Source organism: Epinephelus fuscoguttatus, linkage group LG11, assembly GCF_011397635.1.
Source record: "Epinephelus fuscoguttatus linkage group LG11, E.fuscoguttatus.final_Chr_v1".
Classification (NCBI taxonomy): Eukaryota; Metazoa; Chordata; class Actinopteri; order Perciformes; family Serranidae; genus Epinephelus; species Epinephelus fuscoguttatus.
This window is the reverse complement of record NC_064762.1, coordinates 37,064,796-37,088,761: the sequence shown is the minus strand read 5'-3', so window position 1 is coordinate 37,088,761 and position 23,966 is coordinate 37,064,796. Positions and strand designations below refer to the sequence as shown.

The following is a 23,966-nucleotide window of genomic DNA, read 5'->3' as shown; positions in this document are numbered from 1 at the left end:
TGCTTCTAATTACAGTCTGACCAATACGACTTGTAGTCAGCATAATGCATATTTTAATGTTCTAAACTAGAAAGACATACCTGAGGAGGAACAGCTATAGATAGTATAGACCTTTTTTTTTTTTTTTTTTTTTTTTTAGATTAATGGACAAATTTCCCTCACCTTCATGGCTGCCATTCATCTCAGCGACTGGTCACAGTAGGACAAGCACAGGTGTTACTGATATCATTAAGGATGGCTCTGTTCTAAATAAGTGTGACAGTCAGCCAGCATGAATATGACCAGGTCCCTAAAAATTAAGCAACTAAATGAAATCCAGCCATCATTTATTTTAATATTCACATACATTTTTTTAATATTGTGACATGCCAAAATGTCTTTTGTAAAAAAAAAAAAAAAAAGGCCCACTGTGGAAATGTGAACCTTGTTTGAGGAAAATAATCACAGTGAATATCAAGCCAAAGCTAGATTATCATTTTGTATATGAATGATTTGAAGAATGTACATTATCAAAAAAACATGGAAATAATTACTTTGACAACATTAAAAGCACACTTAATGTTATGTACTGCCTTTTAAGCAAGATTCAAGTATCTGCAAGCCTACTTTCAAAATTTAACAAAATAAGGAAACAATAATGGTTGACGAGAAAGCAGGAAAATTACATTTGAAAATCCATACAAGGATGGTATGCTTTGAAAAGACATACATTTAGGCCTCCATCACACAGAAAGCATTGTGCAGGGTGCAAAATGCGAGGCGCACAGCACTGCCTTTTTTTTATTTGAATGCCACTCGTAAAAAAACAAACAAACAAAAAAAAAAACGCTTTTTATTTTTTGCCAAGCAACCACACCATCAGCTCCTTACCCTAACCTTCACGTGTAATCAGTCTACCGTTCATTTTTTTTCAATTTTTTAATCTTATTTTATTTCACAGTAATCAGTAGCTGGTTACTAAAATGGACAGGCGGAGGGTACTTGCTCTAGCTCTGGTTGAGGATGAGAGGCTGTCAGCAAATAGGTTGTTGGGCAAAGAAAATGTAAATCTGTGTGGGTACATGAGACCCTAAAAAAGAGGGTGGATCATGGGGAGTACCACTGGCTGGTCTAGGAGCTTTGCCTCGATGATGGCCGTTTCCAGGCACATTTTAGGATGACCCAGGGGCAGTTTGACAACCTGCTGTCTATCACTGGGCCTAGCAAACAAAAATGAATACTAACTACAGGGAGTCCACTGGTCTTGCCGAGCGACTGAGCACTACTAGTTTCTCCTACACTGTTTACCAACTGTAAACTTGTTGGTGTGACCACCACAGAGGGCCTGCCTCTCAAATCATTTAATTGGTCATAGGGAAAAAAGCAGCAATGACATGGGGCGCTTTTCCGCTCAGAGTTGAAGTTTTTTCAACTCGAGGAGTTTAGAGCGCTCCTGCAAAAACACCAGGTGCCTAGAGCGCAGAACATGAGGTGCATCACAATACAAAACACGTAAGCAAAAAGCTTCATTCTCATTCACAAAAATTACAAAAAAAAACACCTTCAGCTGCTAAAAGACATTCTATGTGAACAAGGCCTTAGAAATAAAGCCAACTACTTTACTATATACATTACTGGACTGACCTACACCTGCAAAGACATCTTTCTGGATTCCCACATTTGATACCATTTGTGGTTAAGGACTTGTTATCTTTTAAGTCCCATGAAGCCTCTGTGAGTCTAAAGAGGAATTAGGCACATACCCTCGAACCATGACATCGCTGGTGAGCAGCTGTGAAACGCAGGGACTCCAGTCCCAGAGCATTCGAAACTTGGCACAATCACTCTGGAGGAAACGCAGGGTGGCACCCATGAGGTCACGCAGCTTCATCCTCCTGGGGCCATAGTGAACAGCTGATGACTCTTCACTGGTGAAAAAGAGCCTCTGAAACACTGGAGGGGCATCACTGAAATACCTCGTAGCAAACCTTAACGGAGAGAAGAAGATAATTAATTAGGGTAGATGTATGTATATTGTCACCTTACGTTTATGTCAGATGGCCTGTTCTGACAGGGAAGTCTTAACGGCTTTAGCTCACTATCCATGCTCTTGTCAAAGCCACCAGACTCCATTAACATAAACAGTCATTTTAAGTCACTGAACCTGAGAGCTGCTGGTCTAGTGCTGCCTCGATCAATTTGTTTTTTTGTTATGATGTGACTTTGGTGAATCCGAATAAACCCTTTAAGCACCAAAGTCACACAATAAAACAAACAAACTAACCAGTGCAACAACTTCAGTTCCCCATCGGAAATGCTGCTTATGTGATCATATTTTTTGTTCTTTTTTTATTGCAGAAATTAGACTGCAGTCATGGAAGACTTATGGAGCAGCTTTGTATACATGAGGTGACAACTGAGATTTTTGCCCAATTTTGATCAAAGCATGGGAGCTGCATTCAAGGCTGTGTTACCAACTTGGCAAAGTGGGCAACTTCAGCAAGACCCCCAGACCCCTAAGAGCCTCAGTATGCACTGTGTTTGGTTTATACTACAAAATCATGATCTCAACTGAATAGTAGGGGAGGGGGAAATAATGGCTACAGCATAGTATCGCGACATTTGGTGATTCCCAACCCTACAGAATAGACAAGGGACTTGCATTATGTAGTTGATTTTTTTTTTTTTTTTTTTTACACATACACTTGTCTTCTTTCAGAGAGTGACATAAGAAGACTGATGTCAATCACATGTCTGTGTGTCAAGTACAGAGCTTGAGTCCCAGTATGATTTGCCTAGCTTAGCATGAAGACTAGAACCAGGGGGAAACAGCTAGCCTGGATCTGTCCAAAATTCATGGTGTGTCATTTGTTTAATTCGTAACAAACTTAGATTTAACAACATCAATTTGTGGTTTTAGGGGAATTACGTGCTGGCCAGATAGCTGGTAAACACATTTTAATTTTGTTCTGATTTTATTTCCCAAATATTGAACTGTAACTTTTATTTTGACGCTCTGTGCTAAAAAAAAAACAAAAAAAACGTGTTGTAATACCTTTGTTACTTAAAATTATATTGTGCTAACAGGAAGCAAGATAATCTGTTTAATTTGTGTACTTGAAGGCAACACAACACATGGAAGAAGTGCTGGTGGTGAAAGGTGTCAACAGGGGCCCACATCTAACTTTTGCCCAAGAGCCCCCAACTGAGTAAATCCAGCCATGTGTCCTGATGCAGCACCAGCATCTTTAGAGGACAGGGTGACAAGAGCGGACATTCCCTATGCTCACTGTGAAAAGAATAGATTCCACTTACGCCTGTGCATCAGGGCTGATGCAGAGGAGTTTGCTGAGGGCCACACACAGGCGCTCATGGAGGTCATGGTTGATCCTGCCACCAGCTTTGACCCTCTCTGCATTACGCTCCAACAGGTCCAAAACCAGTGGCCGCAGGTGTCGGGCAATCAGCAGAGTATAATCCTTCTCCAACAGCAGCTGAGCCACACACTCCAGAATACACTGCCTGTCCTGCTGACTCCATATCTGAGGAGAGATCATATGGGAAAGGTCCACGTTTGAAATATTGATTAGGTGACATAACAGCCACACATAAATTAATATTTCTTAAAAATGTTTACATTCTATGGATTAACAAGGCAACATAATAGCTTTAATGACACAAAATACACGATAATTATGCGATCTGTATAGTGATTACTGACATGTGAAGGAGAGGGCACTGCATGCTGCACACAGGACACGTTTGAGCCACAGTGTGAAAATAAGACAATCCAAGCACAATGTTTTACTCTGTAATAGCCAGGAATGAACGTGACTTACCTGTTTTGACAGATATTGGTTCAGCTCGTTGTGACTTTTGTCAACATGTCTGGATATGGTGCCCAGTGATGACAGGCTCAATTCTAAATTTTCCATCGTATCATTTGTCGCTTCTGGAGGAGCGATCTACAGCCAAAACACGCTCGCGCGCTCTATGAACAGATATCCTGATTTACTGTTATCAAACCAAACTGTGAGGCTCATCACGCGCCTGTATGTCTGGGGTTGTATCACAACACACATGCACGTTCCCGTCACTGGTGTTAAAATCCTGTCCACATGTGAGTGAAGCACAAATCCTTCCGGGTCGGATTCCCGACTGCTTTGTCGTCGCGCGGTGATGACGCGCCGGACAGCGACGCGGTGTAACTCTCTCCGCCAGAGGAGCAACTTTTGCTCGAGCTAATAGCCATTTCTGCTGCTGTTTAACGCTTTAATTTGTGTCAGTTGGCTGTGAGGGAGTGTGAACCCCCGGAGAAGACCGTGAGTCGCTGAACAGTTGGTCTCTTTTCGGGTTTCTATCGTGTTTTAAGAATATTTCTTGGAACCGAGAAGCAGCGAGAGCACACCTACGGCAGTGACAGACCGCGGGAAAATGTCGTTACTTCCTGTGCAATGAAGTCTTGGCGCGACATTACAGTTGTAAACAACAGGAGGACGCTCAACAATACGCAAACAAGTAGGTCAACCAATTCATAGTTAGCCTACTGTTATATACTTTTTATTAACGTCTGGCTGGTGTATAGGGTTCACACTAGCATCCCTAACTTACCCACTGACCACTTTCTCCGCTTATCACGTTCAGTCTTAGATAATACATTGAAAGTAGTGAACTTGTACATGCAGCCAGGGGTGGTTTAGCCTCACTGACTCTTGTCGTTTGTTAATTAACAACTATCAAATACACAGCATTACATAAAGAATGCCCTTAATTTCGTCTTCTGTGTTTGCTGATTCAAGCGTAAGTTTCAGGAGAACTTACAGTCATGTGAGGTGTAACGTTAGTTAACGTTAAGCGTTAAGAACAGGGGGACAGTAGCCATAGTAATGTTAATGTTAGCTTCAGTCTGAGCTAAGAGTGTTACTTTTTACATTCAGACCAGGGGCAGAAAATTGAAAATAAAGCAATATTCAGCCAGAACGGTTATTATTAACATGAACACCACAGCATACCAACGTTATCTCTTATTTTCTTTCTTTCAGCCCAGCTCTTTTGTCGAAATACTTTGTTCTTCGCTGTCGTATCTGCACAGCAGTGAACAAAAGAGGTTAAGCTAGAGTACTCATGCTAGCACCACAGCGACTAGCCCCAGTTAGTTCACTACAGCACCTAAAGTATGTTAATCTTAAATTTCAGCACAGTGATAATTGTATATAATCTGTAGGGCTGGGAAATGTGGATTAATGCTCTACATAGTTGTAGTTGGATTATGAATAATTTATAAATTGGGACACAGTATATATGTCATAGAAAATGTGAATAAATCAATTGATACATTGTGACAGTTTCACTGTATGATAACATCTCAGAAAATAAAGCTGTTTCACGGTATTAGGGTATTATAGAATTAATTTCAGTCACAGTTTATGGTTGATCAAATGTTTTATTACTACAATTGAAACTTGAAACCATTTTAAAAAGTATGTGTAACATAGTCTTCCTATTGGAAATTGCTAAAATAAATGTGAGATTCCCTGTCCGGTTGCGCTATTTTTAGTACCTTAGATAAGTTAATGTACACAGTATAACCATCAATATTCATACCTTGGTATACCCTGGAAACATTATACCACTGCAACCCTACTAAGTGGTAGAACAGCCAAACAGAAATATCAATTTTTGACAAATCCAGCTAATTTAATACCAAATCAAGGTACTAATTGGTGTAAAATCCATATAGAAATCCAGAATCACCTTAAAATAGTTCTGCTCATTGGTTTGCAGCACTGCCTACAATTACCAGAGACAATAAAGAGATGGCTGCCAGGTTATAAACAGTATGGAAAAATCCCTGATGACTGACAAATTTCTGTCCCATTAATGTATATATTTTATCACAGATTGCAAAACAAACACTCAAAATGAGTTGATTGTGATGAATTTTCATTATCGGGGTAATTGTAAAAATTATGTACGGCGCACTTAGAAAGACTTCTGGGCAACCAACAACAAAAGAGATTCTGCAAAAACAGGCAGCAAACCCACCAACCTAAAAAAAAACGCTAAAGATCTTAATCATCATTGGCATATTTCTTATTCAAAGATATGAAAAATCCTGACTTTTTAGTATCGTTTGATTGGCGGATGTTCACCTAAAAAGTTGTGGCCAATCTGTAATGCAATAAAAACATTTGTTTCTCAAGAAAATGTAAGGCAAGTAACTTCAGCATGTTTTAGTGTTATTTTAAGAGTTGAAAGCATATTTTAATGATTAGCAGGATAATATCCTATAGTATTATCTGTGATGTAGACTGCAATAGGGAACTTTAACTGGTCTTAAAGATGTATTCCTGTGAATTCATATTGCATCTCCGTTAGGCTGAGTGACACACAAGAGACATATTCATAAAAAAAAGTCAAAAAAGAAGTCCTATCCTTACATTGCACAACCAGTGGCATATTTCTGTCTGGCTTGCTGACACCCTAAAATTTCACAACTCCAGTTTGTCAACCAAGCCTTCCTTTTGTTAGAAATGTATAATAGACTGTGTAGTACTGCCAGTGACTAGTGCACTGACCTTTGTGACCTTAAGTGTGTTTTGGCTGGTGTTTGTAGACTGGTAATTACTATTGATTTTCCATAGGCATTGTAATCAGGAACAGCTTTAGAAACTGAAACACAGAGATACCTGGAAGGATGGACAACATTGACACCAACGCTTCTGGTCGTAAGTGAAAACATTACATTTATACACCGTTACATTTAGATTTATTGAGTGGTATTTTTGTATTATTTGGGAATCTGGTTCGTGAGAAGGTTATTTTTAGCATATAGTATATAGCAGTGATATTCAGCTTATGCCCAGTGGGCCAAAATCTGGCACACGATGCAGTGCTGAGTGCCAGGGGAGGATTCCCTTGATCTCTGACAGAGGTCTGGGCTAAACCTCAAATGTCTTCAGATCCTAAAAACGCTCCTATGTACACCTGACCTGACATATGTAGGCCTGTCATTTTGCAAAAGTGGCCCCTAAGCAAAGCAAGTTTGGTATCCCTGATATATAGTGTTGACATCTGTACCTGTGGCCCCAGAGGTGACTTCATTTCAAGTCTCAGTCAGTGAATGATTTTGTACATGAAACTGAAATTCATCATAGCAATAAAACATTCAAATTGTTAAACAAGATGAAGATAGTCTCCCAAAATATACTTAAAGATCCAGTGTGTAGGATTTACCGGGATATAATGGCAGAAATAGAATGAATTAATTGTTTATATCCACATATGGAGCAGGTCCTCCTCCACAGAGTCTTCAGTGTTGTTTCTATAGTAGCCCAGAATGGACAAATCGAACTCTGGTTCATGTTTTTGCATCAGCCACCGTAGTTCTCCTATGCGCTTGACACATGGGAGAGGTTTCAGCGGTTGCAACATGCAACTTCACCATTACATGCTACTAAATCCTACATGCTGGACCTTTAAGTTGTTAGATTTTTAAATGTATGGAGTGGAGAATTTTTTTGCCAGTAAATATAGACACATTTAGGTCAAGGCTTAAGGTAAAAGAGGGAGTGTTTATAGCTGTACATAACTGATGACATACTTTTATAATAAATCTATAATATCCACAGCTCTGGTACCTGAGGTCAGCGAAGATTCTGTGGATATCTATGATGGCCTGGAAGTCAGCAGCAATGCAAGTAAGAATCCTTATTGAAAATGTTTAAGACTTACATTTAAAAAAGGGGCTGATTAAGCTGTACACATCTGATGACATACATATATTATATGTGTTTAATGTTCACAGCCTTGGTACCTGCTGTCAATGAAGATTCTGTGGATATCTATGAAGGCCTAGATATGAGTATTAGAAGCAATGCAGGTAAAAGTCCTTTTTGAAATAGTTTCACTCTAGTCTGTTGTGGCACAATATTATTACTACTAATATAACTGTTTTCTTGTGCAGGGAATATAGTCCAACATTGAAACTTCAAAACTGTGATTTATCTTATTTGTTTTATTTTGATTCATTACAGAGAAGTCCTCTTCAAAGACCTCTGAGGTGAAAGAGTCAATGGATCTTTACGAAGAAATTGTCATGGAGGAACAGCAGACCAGAGAGGCATCATACACAGAGGTGAGCTGCCATGTGCTTCATACATCCTTTCTCTCTGTTAACCTGTTACAACAGGCCTTTCATACTGAAGGTGAGGCTCGAGATACAACAGTGTTTACTGTTGGTGTGCAGAGATCAACACACCTGTTTTCGTTTGGCTCTGAAGCATGGATCCTAATGTGGATGTTTTTTGTGCAGGAATTAGCACCTTTGGTGTTTTCCATTAAAGTTAATGTTTTTTGTTTTTTATTATTAAATCATTTTAATCAATCACATTTTAGGATGTTAGCTTTTATTTATTTTAGACAATGTGGGCCATGAAACACTTTGGAAATTGTTAATATTTAATGGTCTAAATTCAGATATTTTTTGGTCACAAATGTTCTTGAAAGGGGACACAGATTGCATGTTGTTACATCATACCAAATTCATTAACACAGGCTGAGCTTACTAGTTGTGCCTGAGCTCTCAACTGCATGTCAGGCTCTTCATCTTCAGATGGAGCTGGCTCAGATGTCTTCACTTAAATTAAGTTTCACAATAAGTTCACAGGTGGTCCTGTATGAGGGAGAAAGTATAACCCCTGGCCCTGTCTTAGTTGGCATTCACACAGGAAACAGCCTTATGTTCCAATGGAAGTAGCTGTGTTGGTGGAGGCGTGTTGTTCTAAGTACCACTGAGGCCGTTAAATGAAATCCAGGATTTCCAGTCTGAGTAACAGATCCATACATTTAAGGCTTACTACTTTCCAAAAAGCTGCACAGTGGTTTATATTATCAATCTTTTATTCCTTCAATGCGACAATTGTGTGGTAAACCAGAGAAATACAGTCCTCTACCAGTAATTGGCACCTAACTGGATGGCATTGCATTGCATTGTATTGGGGCAAACGTTGAGCCATGGTCAACTATTAGTTAGTTGAGCCCTCTGCATCATGACCCGTGCTGAGCCAGTGCACGAGGGGCTGCGTTTTTGCAGATGCAAACCTTGTGTTGCAGGGTCCAGCGGTATTATTTGGTTTCAGTGATGACTCAGATCTGGAGTGGAACGTAGCAACAATAGTTTCCCTCTGACCAGCTATCTGGTGTTAATTGTCAAGTACAGAGTTAACCTTTGTTCATTATTCTGTGTCACACACCACATTTGTGTGTTAAAGGAGTATAACAATTGCATAGTGCTTTGATTGAGGCTTTGCAGAGATCACCATGCAGAGTGTTGCTGTCAGTTGGCCAACTATCTCACAGTCCTTTTCTTTTGCAGTTGAAATCCAGGTTCCAAGCAGCTCAAACCCTCATTAAAGAGTTGCACAGGAGATTGGAGCAGATGGAGATACAGGTTTGTTTGTTATTTTTTTTCCTGATTCTCTATTTTAGTACTTGTTTACCAACTGTCATTTCTGCGTTACACATCCACTTGCAGTGTTGTGTTTTCTGGGAACTGAAAACATTGTCTCTGTGAACACGGAAGGCCACAACTGTAACAAAAGTTTTGTTGTGATATACAGTACAGGCCAAAAGTTTGGACACACCTTCTCATTCAATGCGTTTTCTTTATTTTCATGACTATTTACATTGTAGATTCTCACTGAAGGCATCAAAACTATGAATGAACACATGTGGAGTTATGTACTTAATAAAAAAGGTGAAATAACTGAAAACATGTTTTATATTCTAGTTTCTTCAAAATAGCCACCCTTTGCTCTGATTACTGCTTTGCACACTCTTGGCATTCTCTCCATGAGCTTCAAGAGGTAGTCACCTGAAATGGTTTCCACTTCACAGGTGTGCCTTATCAGGGTTAATTAGTGGAATTTCTTGCTTTATCAATGGGGTTGGGACCATCAGTTGTGTTGTGCAGAAGTCAGGTTAATACACAGCCGACAGCCCTATTGGACAACTGTTAAAATTCATATTATGGCAAGAACCAATCAGCTAACTAAAGAAAAACGAGTGGCCATCATTACTTTAAGAAATGAAGGTCAGTCAGTCCGGAAAATTGCAAAAACTTTAAATGTGTCCCCAAGTGGAGTCGCAAAAACCATCAAGCGCTACAACAAAACTGGCACACATGAGGACCGACCCAGGAAAGGAAGACCAAGAGTCACCTCTGCTTCTGAGGATAAGTTCATCCGAGTCACCAGCCTCAGAAATCGCAAGTTAACAGCAGCTCAGATCAGAGACCAGATGAATGCCACACAGAGTTCTAGCAGCAGACCCATCTCTAGAACAACTGTTAAGAGGAGACTGCTAATCAGGCCTTCATGGTCAAATAGCTGCTAGGAAACCACTGCTAAGGAGAGGCAACAAGCAGAAGAGATTTGTTTGGGCCAAGAAACACAAGGAATGGACATTAGACCAGTGGAAATCTGTGCTTTGGTATGATGAGTCCAAATTTGAGATCTTTGGTTCCAACCGCCGTGTCTTTGTGAGACGCAGAAAAGGTGAACGGATGGATTCCACATGCCTGGTTCCCACTGTGAAGCATGGAGGAGGAGGTGTGATGGTGTGGGGGTGTTTTGCTGGTGACACTGTTGGGGATTTATTCAAAATTGAAGGCACACTGAACCAGCATGGCTACCACAGCATCCTGCAGCGACATGCCATCCCATCCGGTTTGCGTTTAGTTGGACGATCATTTATTTTTCAACAGGACAATGACCCCAAACACACCTCCAGGCTGTGTAAGGGCTATTTGACCAAGAAGGAGAGTGATGGAGTGCTGCGGCAGATGACCTGGCCTCCACAGTCACCGGACCTGAACCCAATCGAGATGGTTTGGGGTGAGCTGGACCGCAGAGTGAAGGCAAAGGGGCCAACGAGTGCTAAACACCTCTGGGAACTCCTTCAAGACTGTTGGAAAACCATTTCAGGTGACTACCTCTTGAAGCTCATGGAGAGAATGCCAAGAGTGTGCAAAGCAGTAATCAGAGCAAAGGGTGGCTATTTTGAAGAAACTAGAATATAAAACATGTTTTCAGTTATTTCACCTTTTTTTGTTAAGTACATAACTCCACATGTGTTCATTCATAGTTTTGATGCCTTCAGTGAGAATCTACAATGTAAATAGTCATGAAAATAAAGAAAACGCATTGAATGAGAAGGTGTGTCCAAACTTTTGGCCTGTACTGTATATTTGAAATATTGATATGAGACACCTGCTTAAACTGATTGTGGAATAGGCTGATGAGACGCCCCATGCATTCCAGTAAAATGGTTGTCAAAACCAACCACTACAGATTCAACAGCACTAACATTGTTCTCTCTTTCTCTCCATCTCTCTTTCTCTGAAAATAGAATACAGGGTTGAACACTGAGAATTGCCATCTCAAAAAGAATATCTCTGCACTTCTGCAAACTGCGAGACAGGAGGTGACACGCAAAGATGCTGAGATCCAGAGGTTGAACCTACAGTAAGTGTTTTTTAAATGAACTAGTGACTGATCTGTTATCTGTTTAGCAATAACCTATAGGCTTGTAGGTTAATGTAATGCATAAAGTACACCATAATGAGATAATCTAACAATTCCAAGTAGGAGTTGCTTGTTATGTTCATGATTGCTTAACCGCTGTGGTTTGTAGACAATAAATTACCTCTACGATTGGATTTATGTTAAATGATTAATCACTTGTAAAATTTGTTTTCTCCAGGTCAGAAAGAGGTCGCCATCACCACCAATCTCACATTAGTAATTTGCGGGATCAAAATCCCTCCAGTCGGACCTCCATGAGTAGGCCACCGCCTCCTCCACCTCCTCCACCATCCAGTCCTCCTCCCCTTCCTCCACCTCCACCGCCTTCACTTCCCAGGGATGATCACCCTTCAAGGGATATTCCTCAACCCTCAAGGAAAGAAAGCAGTAGTTCCACCTATCAGCCTAGCGGATCCAACAGGAAATCCAGCAGAAGTTTATCAACCCGACATAGTGAGTCCGACAAACACAAGTCCAAGCACAGAGAGGAAAAATGTCAAAGTCAAAAACTATCTGAATCAACAGATAGGAGACATAGAAGTGGTTCAGACCCCAGCAGGGACTGTCACGCCCCTGAGAGGAACAGGTCTCACAAAGCAGACAAAGAGACAGGATGGAGATATGACTCCAGATCATGTAAAAGCAGGAACTACTTAAATGTTGAGGGGCACCACAGATCAGAGGGAGCTAAAAGCCCTCCACCAGAGATTTCACATAGTGCAGTTTCCTCTGATGACAAGAAAGGGCGAAACCGTGACAGAAGACAAGATACAGTCAAAACGTCCACATCAGACTCTGAGCATATTGCAGCTCACAGCTCTAAAGAGGGCTACAACCGAGATCATAGAAAAATTAAGACCAGTGACAGACATGCCAGAAATTCAGACCCCAAAGACCAGAAAAAGCCCTCTTCAAATCAACATGCTGAGCGCTGCAGGGAGCTCTCCAAAGAGAGGGGAGGGGATAGACTATCAAAGGATTATCAAAGGAAGGAGGAGAGACGACGTGAAGATGAAACCAGCAGAAAGCACAGGAGGAGTGCTCCGTCAGAGACGAGCAGAGAACGTGAGAAAGCAAGATCAAAAGAATCAGACCAAGGTAAAGATGTCAGCAGTAAGGAAAGACAAGAAAAGACACACAAGGCCTTAAAAAGTTCATCCGAAGAACCACATATCGGTGAGAAAAAGTCTGTGGAGGAAAATAGTCCAAACAGGAAACTGTGTTTCATGGAAACATTGAATCTAACACTTTCACCTATAAAGAAGTCAGGGTTGCTCATCAGTGCCAGCCAGGCAGATGTCACGCCAGTGGACAAGGTAGTTGAGAACGGACCAGATGATGACAGTTCACAGCTTAACGTTGAGGACTTTTGTGTAATTGATGAAGTAGACAGCAGTGAATTAGAAGCAGGGTTAAAAGAGCAATCTTTAGATATTCCTGAAACTCCAAGCTCTGAAAAGACACATGAGAGGTGTGATGATGCAATAGATGTCCAGGAAACAGACAAAAAGCAGAGTGAAACTCCTGCAGCTGACACGCAACCTGAAGACAATTCAGTCCAAACTACCTCATTGTATAGCCAACGCCCAGATACTGCAGAGACCCAGGTGGCTGAGCATCTCACATTAACATCACCAGAGATGTGTTCTCCAAAAGCAACAGACAATTCTAGAAATCATGAGAACCAAACTACGCTGGCCTCAGACAGCCAGGTAGTTAATTGTGGACCTCTGGATGCTAGAGCTGGTGACGGTGACACGTCTGGAAACATTTCTGAGCAACATAAAGACAATACCTCACAAAAAGTAACTCCTGTAAAAAGGACTGGTCAATCTGTTGCTGTTACAGACCCTGATGCGCTTGTTTCAAGCATAAAACCGAATTTAAGAAGTCCTAAAACTCCAGTACAGAAAAGCCACTCTGTGGATTCAGTCGATGAAGCTGCTTCAACCTCACAAGAAAATCCTGTAGCTGAAGATGTCCCTGACAAGGCCAACCAAGAAATACAGCAAATTTCTCCCACTGTTCTACCTCAGGACGGTCAGCAAGGTCTCGTTGCTTCTACTTCCGTTCCCAAGAAAGATGATTGTCATATGCAGGATGGTCCTAAAAATGCAGATGCTGTATCCAGTACAATAAGCCTAGAATCACTTCCACAAGAAGGGCTGAGTCTCTATGATGCTATTTGCATGTTGGCACAGACAAACGATGACACCATCGACAGCAGTAGCACCGCAGCCGAGCCAAGCTCTTCCACCGGTTGTATCGCTGTGTCCAAAGTCAGCAGTACGACAGAGGACACGGCACTGCCAGAGAAGTACAGTGACCTCCTTCACACACCAAAGAAGAGCTTCAGTCCTGGGAAGAGTCATGGAAATAATGTTGAGCCTTCCAGTTCTGTGCCCTTACTCCATGATGAGGACTCCATGATGCACACACTGAACAACCTGAAGAGAATCCCTGATGCCATTAGCCCTCTGAGAAGCCCAATAAAGATAACCAAGAGAAGTCATCTCCATGTTCAAGGCAAGCCGGGTCATGTCAAGAGCCTTCAGAAAGGTAAGGTTGACCCAATAAAAGCAAGTAATGTCACATTAAATCTTACATACGTCCAGAAAATTAGAATGGCTGTGGCAGACATTTTATCAGGTCTGTTACCTTGTGGTCACAACTCAACTGTCTGCACATCAACCATTTTTGCTACATGGATCTGTGCAGATATTCATAGATGGCAGTAACATTACTGTGTCCCATCGAAAAATATGTGAACTTTTGATATAAAACAGTAGGGATAAGCAAGATACATGTATGAAATGCGTATCTGGTACATATAATGTACTCTTAAAAAGCATGAGTATCATGTATGTAAGAGGTGTCAGTAGCCATGCTCCTGATGAACCAAAACAAAACATCAAAATGCGTATTTCATATAGGCCAGGCAGTCAGCCACACACACACACACACACACATACATACACATAATGGCTCGTGTTACACACATAACTGCTGCAGGTCTGCTGTCACCTGGCTGTCATACACACACAGTCTTGCCATCATCACAGGCAGCCATTGGGTAACAGTGCAACACTGTAAACACTGCTTTATCTACACCGATTATGGTTATGTTTTCCTCTATTGGCTCACTCCTACCTCTGTTTGTAGAAAATATCCAAAGCCAGCTGAGTTAGTTGGAGAACTTTGCTCGTACGAAGTTCGAGGCCGCTACCTCAGTTTAAAAGCCAGCAGTGTGCTTTTGAGATGAGTATAGTCACAAGGCTGAATGCATATTCATGTTGGATCACCCACACAGGCTATGTCTGCATAATCACCCAGCTTCACACCATCTGTTAATTTAAAGAATAAAAGTAAAGCTGGAATAACGATATAACCAACACACACACATTTGCTCAATATACAACATTGGGCCCTTGTTTTTTTTTTTTATATGACTAGCCTGGCGCTTTTTTCTTTAGCTCATAAAAATAAAAAGATAAAATAATGATAATAATATTGTAATGAATATTACAAATTTGGGCATTATTTTATGTAGCCTTTTATATTGAGCTGTTACATAGACAGAGAGAGAGGGAAGGAGTACAGTCAAACATGTGGGCTGTCTGTCTCTCTCACACAGACACACACACACACACACACACACACACACACACACATACACCTAATAATTATTAAACATTGTTTTTTATAGTGTATAAAAACATACAAGCAAAAATAAGTTATCTTAGAACTCTTGTTGGTACTTTTACTTTGTAGTTACTGCATGCCCGTGTCGAAGCTAATTCATCAAGTTTATTTTCATGTTTTGTTCATTAAATAGTTATCTTACTCAGATATATAAATGTGAAGCTATTAAACAATAGAAACTTTAATTAAAAACACCTGTTAACAAAGGTCCTGTATTCTTGTCATTAAAGATGTCCTGAAGCTCAATTCTGAGGCTGATCTGTTAATAGCTTTCCAATGAATAATAAAGAAAGCAACTTTTCATCAACCCATATCCATTTCAGGCTTAAAACACAAACTTCCAGTTCAAACTACACTCACACCAGAGTACGGATATGGATACAGATACAGATAATTCAGTTGGTTGAACAGATACAGATAATGGTGTACTTGCTCATCCCTATTGAACAGGGTTGATTCACATTTGTATACTTATATATGTTGTCTTTTACAAAGAAACAAAAAAAAATCTGATTACTCTGTGGAATGCATACTGACGTCCAAATTGAGTACTCAAGTACTCATGCACATCCCTAGTTTTCATGGAATACTCCTTTCTTTAAAGGCTGAGCCAAAAATATGTCTGATGAAACCGACTTGGATAGATCAGACAGTGCTGGAGCTTGTTGCCCCAAGATAATGACACATTTAAGTTGTGATCACATAAAAACAATATAGCCTAAACGTAGGCTATAACCTAAACTAATACACTGTAGAAGAGATGTTGCACTTTGACACTATGGTAGTTTGAATTTTTTAACAAAAAGTCACAGTCTTAATTTGGATTATTGTGGCAGCAGGGAGCAAGATTAGTTTTGGGATATTGGCTCAGCCATGACAGGGCACCTTTTTCAGTTTCAGGACAGGGATATGGTTCAGTGTTTAATGGAATGCTATGGGTAGTTCCAAACACACATATCTCTCCTGAGGTGACCCACACACAACAGCCAAACTAGATTTGCTGAATCTGCTGATGTATGTGAAGTTTTATTCATTTTCTGTGGAGAACAGGAGATCCAGCCACAGGCTGAACATCAATATGGCAAGGCAGGTTGACTGACCATTCGCAGTATTTGAATTTGCATAATCATTACTTTACCTTTATGTAAATGTGGTCCGTCCATTGCAACATGAAATTTGGATTAAACTGTTAAACTAGGCAGCACAAACTATTGGCTTCTTACATGGCAGTGATGGGTAATCATGTTACATTAAGAGTATCACATCTCATGACTAGAAGACACGGATCTTTCACAAGATAGGGACCTTGTAATCATGAGATATTTGAAGTGTAATTATGAGGTGCTAAATGTCTATATAAATATCTTTGCTTTCTCTCTCCTTAACAGATTTCTCCAGCACAGCTGTTGATGCCAACTCAAAGAAGTTGGATATAAACAAAGAAAACAAATATCCAGGTTCTCCTGCAAACCATGACACACAGAACTTGGTGGACAAGGTATCCGACCTGCCTTCAAGTGACACTGATCTGGAGGAAGGGGAAATTTTAAGCGAAAGTGATGAGGCGGCTACAGGCTCATCTCTTCCTGCCAACAAGAAGGCAAAGTTAGCACGACCAGTCAGAAATAAACAGAGTCCTAAGTCTGTGTTAAAGAGGAAATCTGAAGAAAGGTCCATTGCATCAAAAGAAACTATTAAAACAGCAGGTGTATCAACACGAAGCCCAAAAAGTCGTTTCAAAACAGTCTGTCCCGCGGCAACGAAAGCTTCTTTTTCCACCATAGAGGAAGTAATGGAGACATTCAAGGTGGTTCGTACTGAGATCCGAAGAAAGTACATGAAGCTCCATAAAACGTTTCCCAAGAAGAGCTTCCATGGTATGATGGACAATTTCCAGGAGTCTTTTTTAGAATTCGTGGATGGTGCTCATTTTGGTCAAATATGCAGTCAGGCAGGGGAGCTGAAATCCAAGCTGAAGAAAATGATTGCATCTGTGTTTAGCAAAGTAACAAATAATGGTATTGTGAAGCGCATCTTTGAACAGCAAGCAGTCGATCTGAAGCAAAGGTTGTGGGATTTTGTAGATGTCCAAGTTAACTACTTGTTCAAGGACATTTACATGACGCTTAAGAGCCTTTGCAAACCAGCAAGAACTCAGGCTGAGGACAGTAGGCCCAAGGAAAATGAGAAAGTATCTAGACAGTCTCCTGTAAAGAAGCCACAGTGTCAACAAAAGGAAGCACAATCGTCTCAGACGAGCTTGAATCAGAATAAGCCATGTACTGTGGTGCCTTACAAAACAGGCCTTGGAAGCAGAGGAAAAGATATCAGAATCACACATGTGGAAAAAGACAGTAATGTTGACCCGCATCCAACGAATGGCCAAAATACCAAAACTGTGGCCAACTTCCTTCCTCCAAAAAATGTTCCTTCAACTCCAGAGAAGAGTAACGTTTCTTCTTTGGTTATCTCACAAAATGGCTCTTTGCTTGACAGAACGGACTTTGAGCTTCTCACAGAACAGCAAGCCTCCAGTTTAACATTCAACCTGGTAAGAGACACTCAAATGGGAGAAATCTTCAAGTGTCTCCTGCAAGGATCTGACTTACTAGAAACCAGCGGCGTCACTGGAGACAACACACCCTGGCCCCTTGGTACGCCAAGGAAGGATGGAGAGAGACTCATCAGCATCACCACTCCAATTAAATTTGACTCTCCATCTAAACTGCTCTCCCCGACGAAATTTGATAGTCCCTCAAAACTAATAGCAACATGGTCTAGCATTTCACCTCGCAAGATGTCGTCTCCACGACCCAAAGCTCAGATCCAGCTGAATCCAGCTTTGTTTGATGAAAGTTGCCTGTTAGAAGTGCCGTCAGAGAATAGGTCACAGAGGTCATATTCTATTTTAGCCGAAGATCTGGCAGTCTCCCTCACCATTCCATCACCTCTTAAGTCCGACAGCCACCTCAGCTTCCTGCAGCCGCCGAGCATGCACCTCGTATCCACTCCAGACAGTGTCATCAGTGCTCACATAAGTGAGGACGCACTACTGGATGGGGAAGACGCTTCAGAGCAGGACATCCACCTGGCCCTCGACACCGACAACTCCAGCTGCGGCTCCAGCACCAGCAGTGAAGTACTCGCCACACCTTTCGTGTTCAAGCCCAACCTGCCCATGCAGGCACTAGTGATGGAGAGGTCAAATGATCACTTTATTGTAAAGATTCGTCAGGCAGCCACAGGTGCAGATACCACACTCACTGCTGATGATAGCTTAAGTCAGACGCTAACAGAAGAAGATCAGCAACGTGTAGAAGTTGGTGTGGAAGCTAAAGATGGTCAAGGAAAAGCTGTTTTGTCGGACAAGTCACCAAACAGTACACCTTCCAATGCTGTACCCTCAAATGCAGTACCATTAGAGAACAGTCTGTCTGGGATCTGTAATTCTGCAGATGTCCATCTCACTCAAGATGAGAGCTTAACATCTCACGAAAAACAAGATTTGTCAACTCAGCAAAATACCTCAAAAGTTAGTTTTTCTGAGAATTCACAGAAACTGTCAGAGTCTCTGAAAAGGCATCCTAAAACTATCCCTTCGGACAACAATCTGCACAATAATGCTCAAAGTTCTGATCATGCTTTTGGAAAGATCAGTCAGCCAACCAGCAGAGAAGATATCACAGTCACTGCTGTTGAGCATGTAAGTCAAACATGCCACAGAAAAGAGGACATGACAAGTCAAAGTCCCTCAAAATCTCAGAAGAGGATCAGTTGCTCTGAAACTGTACTGTCAGATATTAGTCCACATCACCCTGCTAAAGGCTCAGAAACTGATCAAACTAGCAAAGTGTTGACATCACATGTTTCAGACGGCAGGAGAGATGAAATGGAGGCGTCGGAGTCAGAGAGAAGTCTCATCATTGCAGAGGACATAAGCAGCACACCAGAGAGAGACCAAAGGGATTGTGAGAAAGGTGGAAAACGGAAGAAGAAGAAGCACCACCATGAGAAATCAAAAGCCAAGCGGTTCAGAAAGGAGGAAGAGGAGAGGACAGAAAAGATCATGTCCAACTGCAAGGCAGACGACGATGAATCCAAATCTCTGTCCCCCACCAATCTCTATGCCAAGAATGTCATCAGGAAGAAGGGCGAGGTGGTGATAGCCTGGACCAGGTCAGTAGTTTGTTTGCTTTGTCTAATCGCACAATATTTCAGTGTGTTTGGAAATGATACTAATCATAAGCCTTTTCTGCTCAAAAAATTAATACAGTATCACTAGTATATAGTGATGTAAGAAAGTACATTTATTAAAGTACTTTATACTTTCAGAAGGAAGTATTGTACTACATTTATTTAAGTGCTACAGACTAAAAACTAAGATGGAAATTTTAAACATTCTGCATAACAGTTAGATTTACTTTTAATTATATTTTGCTGATAGTACTCATGTGTGCCTTAGTACGATTGTACTCATATTTGAATATTTTTATTTGAGGTGTTGTCTCTTCAATATACCAAAAATCTGAAAACTTCCCATTGCCATTACAAGCTAAGGCTAAATTGAAGGAGACAGTGGCCTCTTTTCTGTCTCCTGTTCCTTCTTGTAAACATTGTATGTTTACATACAATGTTTCTTGTAAACATACAGTGTTAACATGAAGGACTGAAGGACTTTTTTGTCCAAGTTGCTTAACTTTGGTTCCCAAGTCATGAAAAAAAATAAAATAAAATCCTTTTTGTTTAACTAGAAACAGCCTTGAAATCACTATCATCAAACCCACCAGAATCCATTTAAATAAACATTAATTTTGTCATCATGAAATACACTTCATTCAAAATTATCAGAAGCAAAATAAAACTCACAAAACCCGTCTTTGTTCTCTTTCCACCGTTTCAAGGATCACCAACTCTGGTGTGGTTGAAAATAAACTGTTAATTCACTTAGTAACGTGAAAATATGCTGGCTCTAAACGCCTAAATTTGTTGTTTATTTAAATGGAGCCTGGTGGGTTTGGTGATGGTGATTTTGGGGCTGTTTCTAGTTCAATAAAAAGGATCTTGTTTTTAAACAAAAGGTATATCTGTAGGGATCATTTCCATAATTGTCAGACACTTACAAATCTGAGCCTGTCAGTGGCAAAAACAAACACTTAAAGTGAACGATCATTGACTGTGCAAACGTGCCTGTTTTACTGTTGCTGGCTGTAGTGCTCACTCAATACTGGACCAGTTTCAAAAATTGCTGTCTCAATAAGTCACTTACACACAAAAACATTTGAAAATGGGGTCCAGGTTGATATTAAAGTTAACCTTTAAGGAAGGAAGTTTTTATTTTTTCTTAGTAAGTCTCACTCCGACCTCCTATAGTTTATCCAAAATACACTGAACAAAAATATAAACGCACCACTTTTGTTTTTGCTCTCATTTTTCATGAGCTGAACTCAAAGATCTTAAACATTTTCTATACACACAAAAGACCATTTCCTCACAAATATTGTTCACAAATCTGTCTAAATCTGTGTTAGTGAGCACTTCTCCTTTGCCGCAATAATCCATCCCACCTCACAGGTGTGGCATATCAAGATGCTGATTAGACAGCATGAATATTGCACAGGTGTGCCTTAGGCTGGCCACAATAAAAGGCCACTCTGAAATGTGCAGTTTTATCACACCGCACAATGCCACAGATGTCGCAAGTTTTGAGGGAGCGTGCAATTGGCATGCTGATTGCAGGAATGTCCACCAGAGCTGTTGCCTGTGAATTGAATGTTCATTTCTCTACCATAAGCCATCTCCAAAGGCGTTTCAGACAGTTTGGCAGTACATCCAGACCACGTGTAACCACACCAGCCCAGGACCTCCACATCCAGCATGTTCACCTCCAAGATCGTCTGAGACCAGCCACCCGGACAGCTGCTGCAACAATCGGTTTGCATAACCAAAGAATTTCTGCACAAACTGTCAGAAACCGTCTCAGGGAAGCTCATCTGCATGCTCGTCGTCCTCATCGGGGTCTCGACCTGACTGCAGTTCGTTGTCGTAACCAACTTGAGTGGGCAAATGCTCACATTCGATGGCGTCTGGCACGTTGGAGAGGTGTTCTCTTCATGGATGAATCCCAGTTTTCACTGTTCAGGGCAGATGGCAGACAGCATGTGAGGCATCGTGTGGGGGGGTGGTTTGCTGATGTCAACGCTGTGGATCGAGTGGCCCATGGTGGCGGTGTGGTTATGGTATGGGCAGGCGTATGTTATGGACAACGAACACAGGTACATTTTATTGATGGCATTTTGAATGCACAGAGATCTCGTGACGAGATCCTGAGGCCCATTGTTGTGCCATTCATCCACGACCATCACCTCATGTTGCAGCATGATAATGCACGGCCCGATGTTGCAAGGATCTGTACACAATTCCTGGAAGCTGAAAACATCCCAGTTCTTGCATGGCCAGCATACTCACCGGACATGTCACCCATTGAGCATGTTTGGGATGCTCTGGATCGGCGTATACGACAGCATGTTCCAGTTCCTGCCAATATCCAGCAACTTTGCACAGCCATTGAAGAGGAGTGGACCAACATTGCACAGGCCACAATCAACAACCTGATCAACTCTACGCGAAGGAGATGCGTTGCACTGCGTGAGGCAAATGGTGGTCACACCAGATACTGACTGGTTTTCTGACCCCAATAAAGCAAAACTGCACATTTCAGAGTGACCTTTTATTGTAGCCAACCTAAGGCACACCTGTGCAATATTCATGCTGTCGAATCAGCATCTTGATATACCACACCTGTGAGGTGGGATGGATTATCTCGGCAAAGGAGAAGTGTTCACTAACACAGATTTAGACAGATTTGTGAACAATATTTGTGAGGAAATGGTCTTTAGTGTGGATAGAAAATGTTTTAGATCTTTGAGTTCAGCTCATGAAAAATGGGAGCAAAAACAAAAGTGGTGTGTTTATATTTTTGTTCAGTGTAACACGGTTGCACATGGTTGCATATGAGAAGTTATTAGTAACTGTCACTGAAATGAAACCTCTATTGGCAATCTTTGATTTTCTTTCACATTTGTGTAGGGGGCAGTGTAGAAACAGTAAAGTGGTGATGGTAGTAGCAGAAACACAATTTGATTGTCATGAAAAACAGTGTCCTTGAAAATCACTCCAGCTCATTTCCTGCATTCTGCTTCTTTTAGAGATGAAGATCGAGCTATTCTGATTGAACTGAAGACGAAAGGTGCCTCACGTGAGACTTTCTCTGCCTTGGCAGAGAAACTTAATAAGCCATCAGGACAGGTAAGATTATCTCTTTTCTTTTATGTTACAGTAATGTGGTATGACTGATACAGGCTGTGATGAAGGAACATACAGTAGCTGATAACTCTTTCTTTTTACAGATTGCTCAGAGATTTCATCAGCTCATGAAGCTTTTTAAGAAGCAGGAGAAGATGGACACTTGATCCCCCTGATGGTGTTATTTCTAGTCATTTCTAATCCCATACTGTGCCAGCAACACAGGTATGAAGGCCATGTCCATGCAACATGGTGCTGGAACACGTGAAAAGGGGGCAGAATAACAAGTCCTTTCGGGTCACAGGATTGATCCCCACATAGGCTACTCTGTCTAGCCTGCATACTCCCACTGTCAACTGAGTACAGACATGAGCATCAGTTCCAGCCAAGCTTTGATTTTCAGAGGCAGGCTGTAAATCCAGTCTCTGTCCATGAATGTGTTTTATTCTGGGTACTGAACCGGACCTGTTCATGGTGTTGGAAAAGAATTAGAAATGTGAAAAATAATGATTTCATAATGACTCCTCCTCAGCACATCTGATGAGACAAATCGATGTGAACGGTTGGTAAAAATACAGTTAACATCAGTGTTTTTGTTTTTCATGCACTTTTTGGTTTTTAAGAATCCTCACTGCAGTCACTACTTGAGTATCTGTTTTGGATAGGGTGGGTGGTCCCATCAGAGCATAGAACAGTCCTCAGTGTACCATCTTTACATGCTGTCCTCCTCTGCCTTTGCAGGGTTAGCAGACATGATATATTGCAAAGATAGTGGTCTCAACATGTCCCCAAGTTCATTTTATGTCTAGTTCTGGGTTTGTTTTTCTCAAGACATTGGAGAAGAACTGCCTTTAGACTAAGATAGTTCCAGTGCAAGCAGACTGAAATGTTTCTCAATCGAGTGGCATTCTTAGCTCCTACAACTTGAAGCATCACCCATCAGTGGGCCTGGAGCTATGGGACTGATAGGTTGGGCCTTTTTAGCATAACCCTGACATTTTGGAACTGATTTTAATGGTTGTATTTTGGGGGGAGGAGTGCTTGAAGTGTTGGAAGGTTTTTGAAATGTTTACATGTCCAATTCATGTACAGGACAGTACATTTATCTCTGTTAATACAAACAAAACCTTTTATCTATGGGCCTAAATGACTTTTTGTTTGATTCATTCTATCGCTTATTAACAGAATGGAATGCAATATTGTGAATATTGTGTGTAGTTCTTTACTGTAAATAAAGTTTTATTTATTTAGGCTGGTGTCTGTTTGGAATTTGTGTAAAGCAATTGCTGTAAATTGTTAGAATAAAGCAGTCGGTGCCAGTGAAAGATAATCTGTTAGGTAGCACCAAATACTGTACCGCCATGACACAAATCATTAATTCATGAAGTGGGCCACAGA

The 23,966-nt window shown here is 41.0% G+C and overlaps 2 protein-coding genes across 2 annotated transcripts in view; one reads left to right on the top strand and one right to left on the bottom strand.

The window, feature by feature from the left end:
• The window catches only part of mdn1 (midasin AAA ATPase 1), an 85,029-nt gene extending 80,939 nt beyond the window's left edge, over positions 1–4,090 (bottom strand). Inside the window, exons 1-3 of the mRNA XM_049590430.1 lie at positions 3,819–4,090; positions 3,295–3,521; positions 1,743–1,967 (exon numbers count right to left, since the gene is read on the bottom strand). Coding sequence (XP_049446387.1) covers positions 1,743–1,967; positions 3,295–3,521; positions 3,819–3,914 — 548 coding nt within the window. The 5' untranslated portion in view covers positions 3,915–4,090. The remainder of the gene's footprint in view (positions 1–1,742; positions 1,968–3,294; positions 3,522–3,818) is intronic.
• Positions 4,091–4,171: 81 nt separating this feature from the next.
• casp8ap2 (caspase 8 associated protein 2) lies at positions 4,172–23,818 on the top strand. Its single transcript, XM_049590431.1, has 11 exons — positions 4,172–4,497; positions 6,624–6,707; positions 7,611–7,679; positions 7,787–7,861; positions 8,016–8,116; positions 9,356–9,430; positions 11,389–11,504; positions 11,743–14,123; positions 16,655–19,442; positions 22,472–22,571; positions 22,673–23,818. The coding sequence occupies exons 2-11, from the start codon at positions 6,677–6,679 to the stop codon at positions 22,733–22,735; spliced, it is 5,799 nt and encodes a 1,932-aa protein (XP_049446388.1). The 5' UTR covers positions 4,172–4,497; positions 6,624–6,676; the 3' UTR covers positions 22,736–23,818.
• The last annotated feature ends 148 nt before the right edge of the window (positions 23,819–23,966 follow it).

Coding starts and splice junctions, on each gene's coding strand:
- casp8ap2 (XM_049590431.1), top strand. CDS start 6,677: ATGGACAACATTGACACCAACGCTTCTGGTC. Junction 6,708..7,610: donor TGACACCAACGCTTCTGGTC/GTAAGTGAAAAC, acceptor TAATATCCACAG/CTCTGGTACCTGAGGTCAGC. Junction 11,505..11,742: donor ATCCAGAGGTTGAACCTACA/GTAAGTGTTTTT, acceptor TGTTTTCTCCAG/GTCAGAAAGAGGTCGCCATC.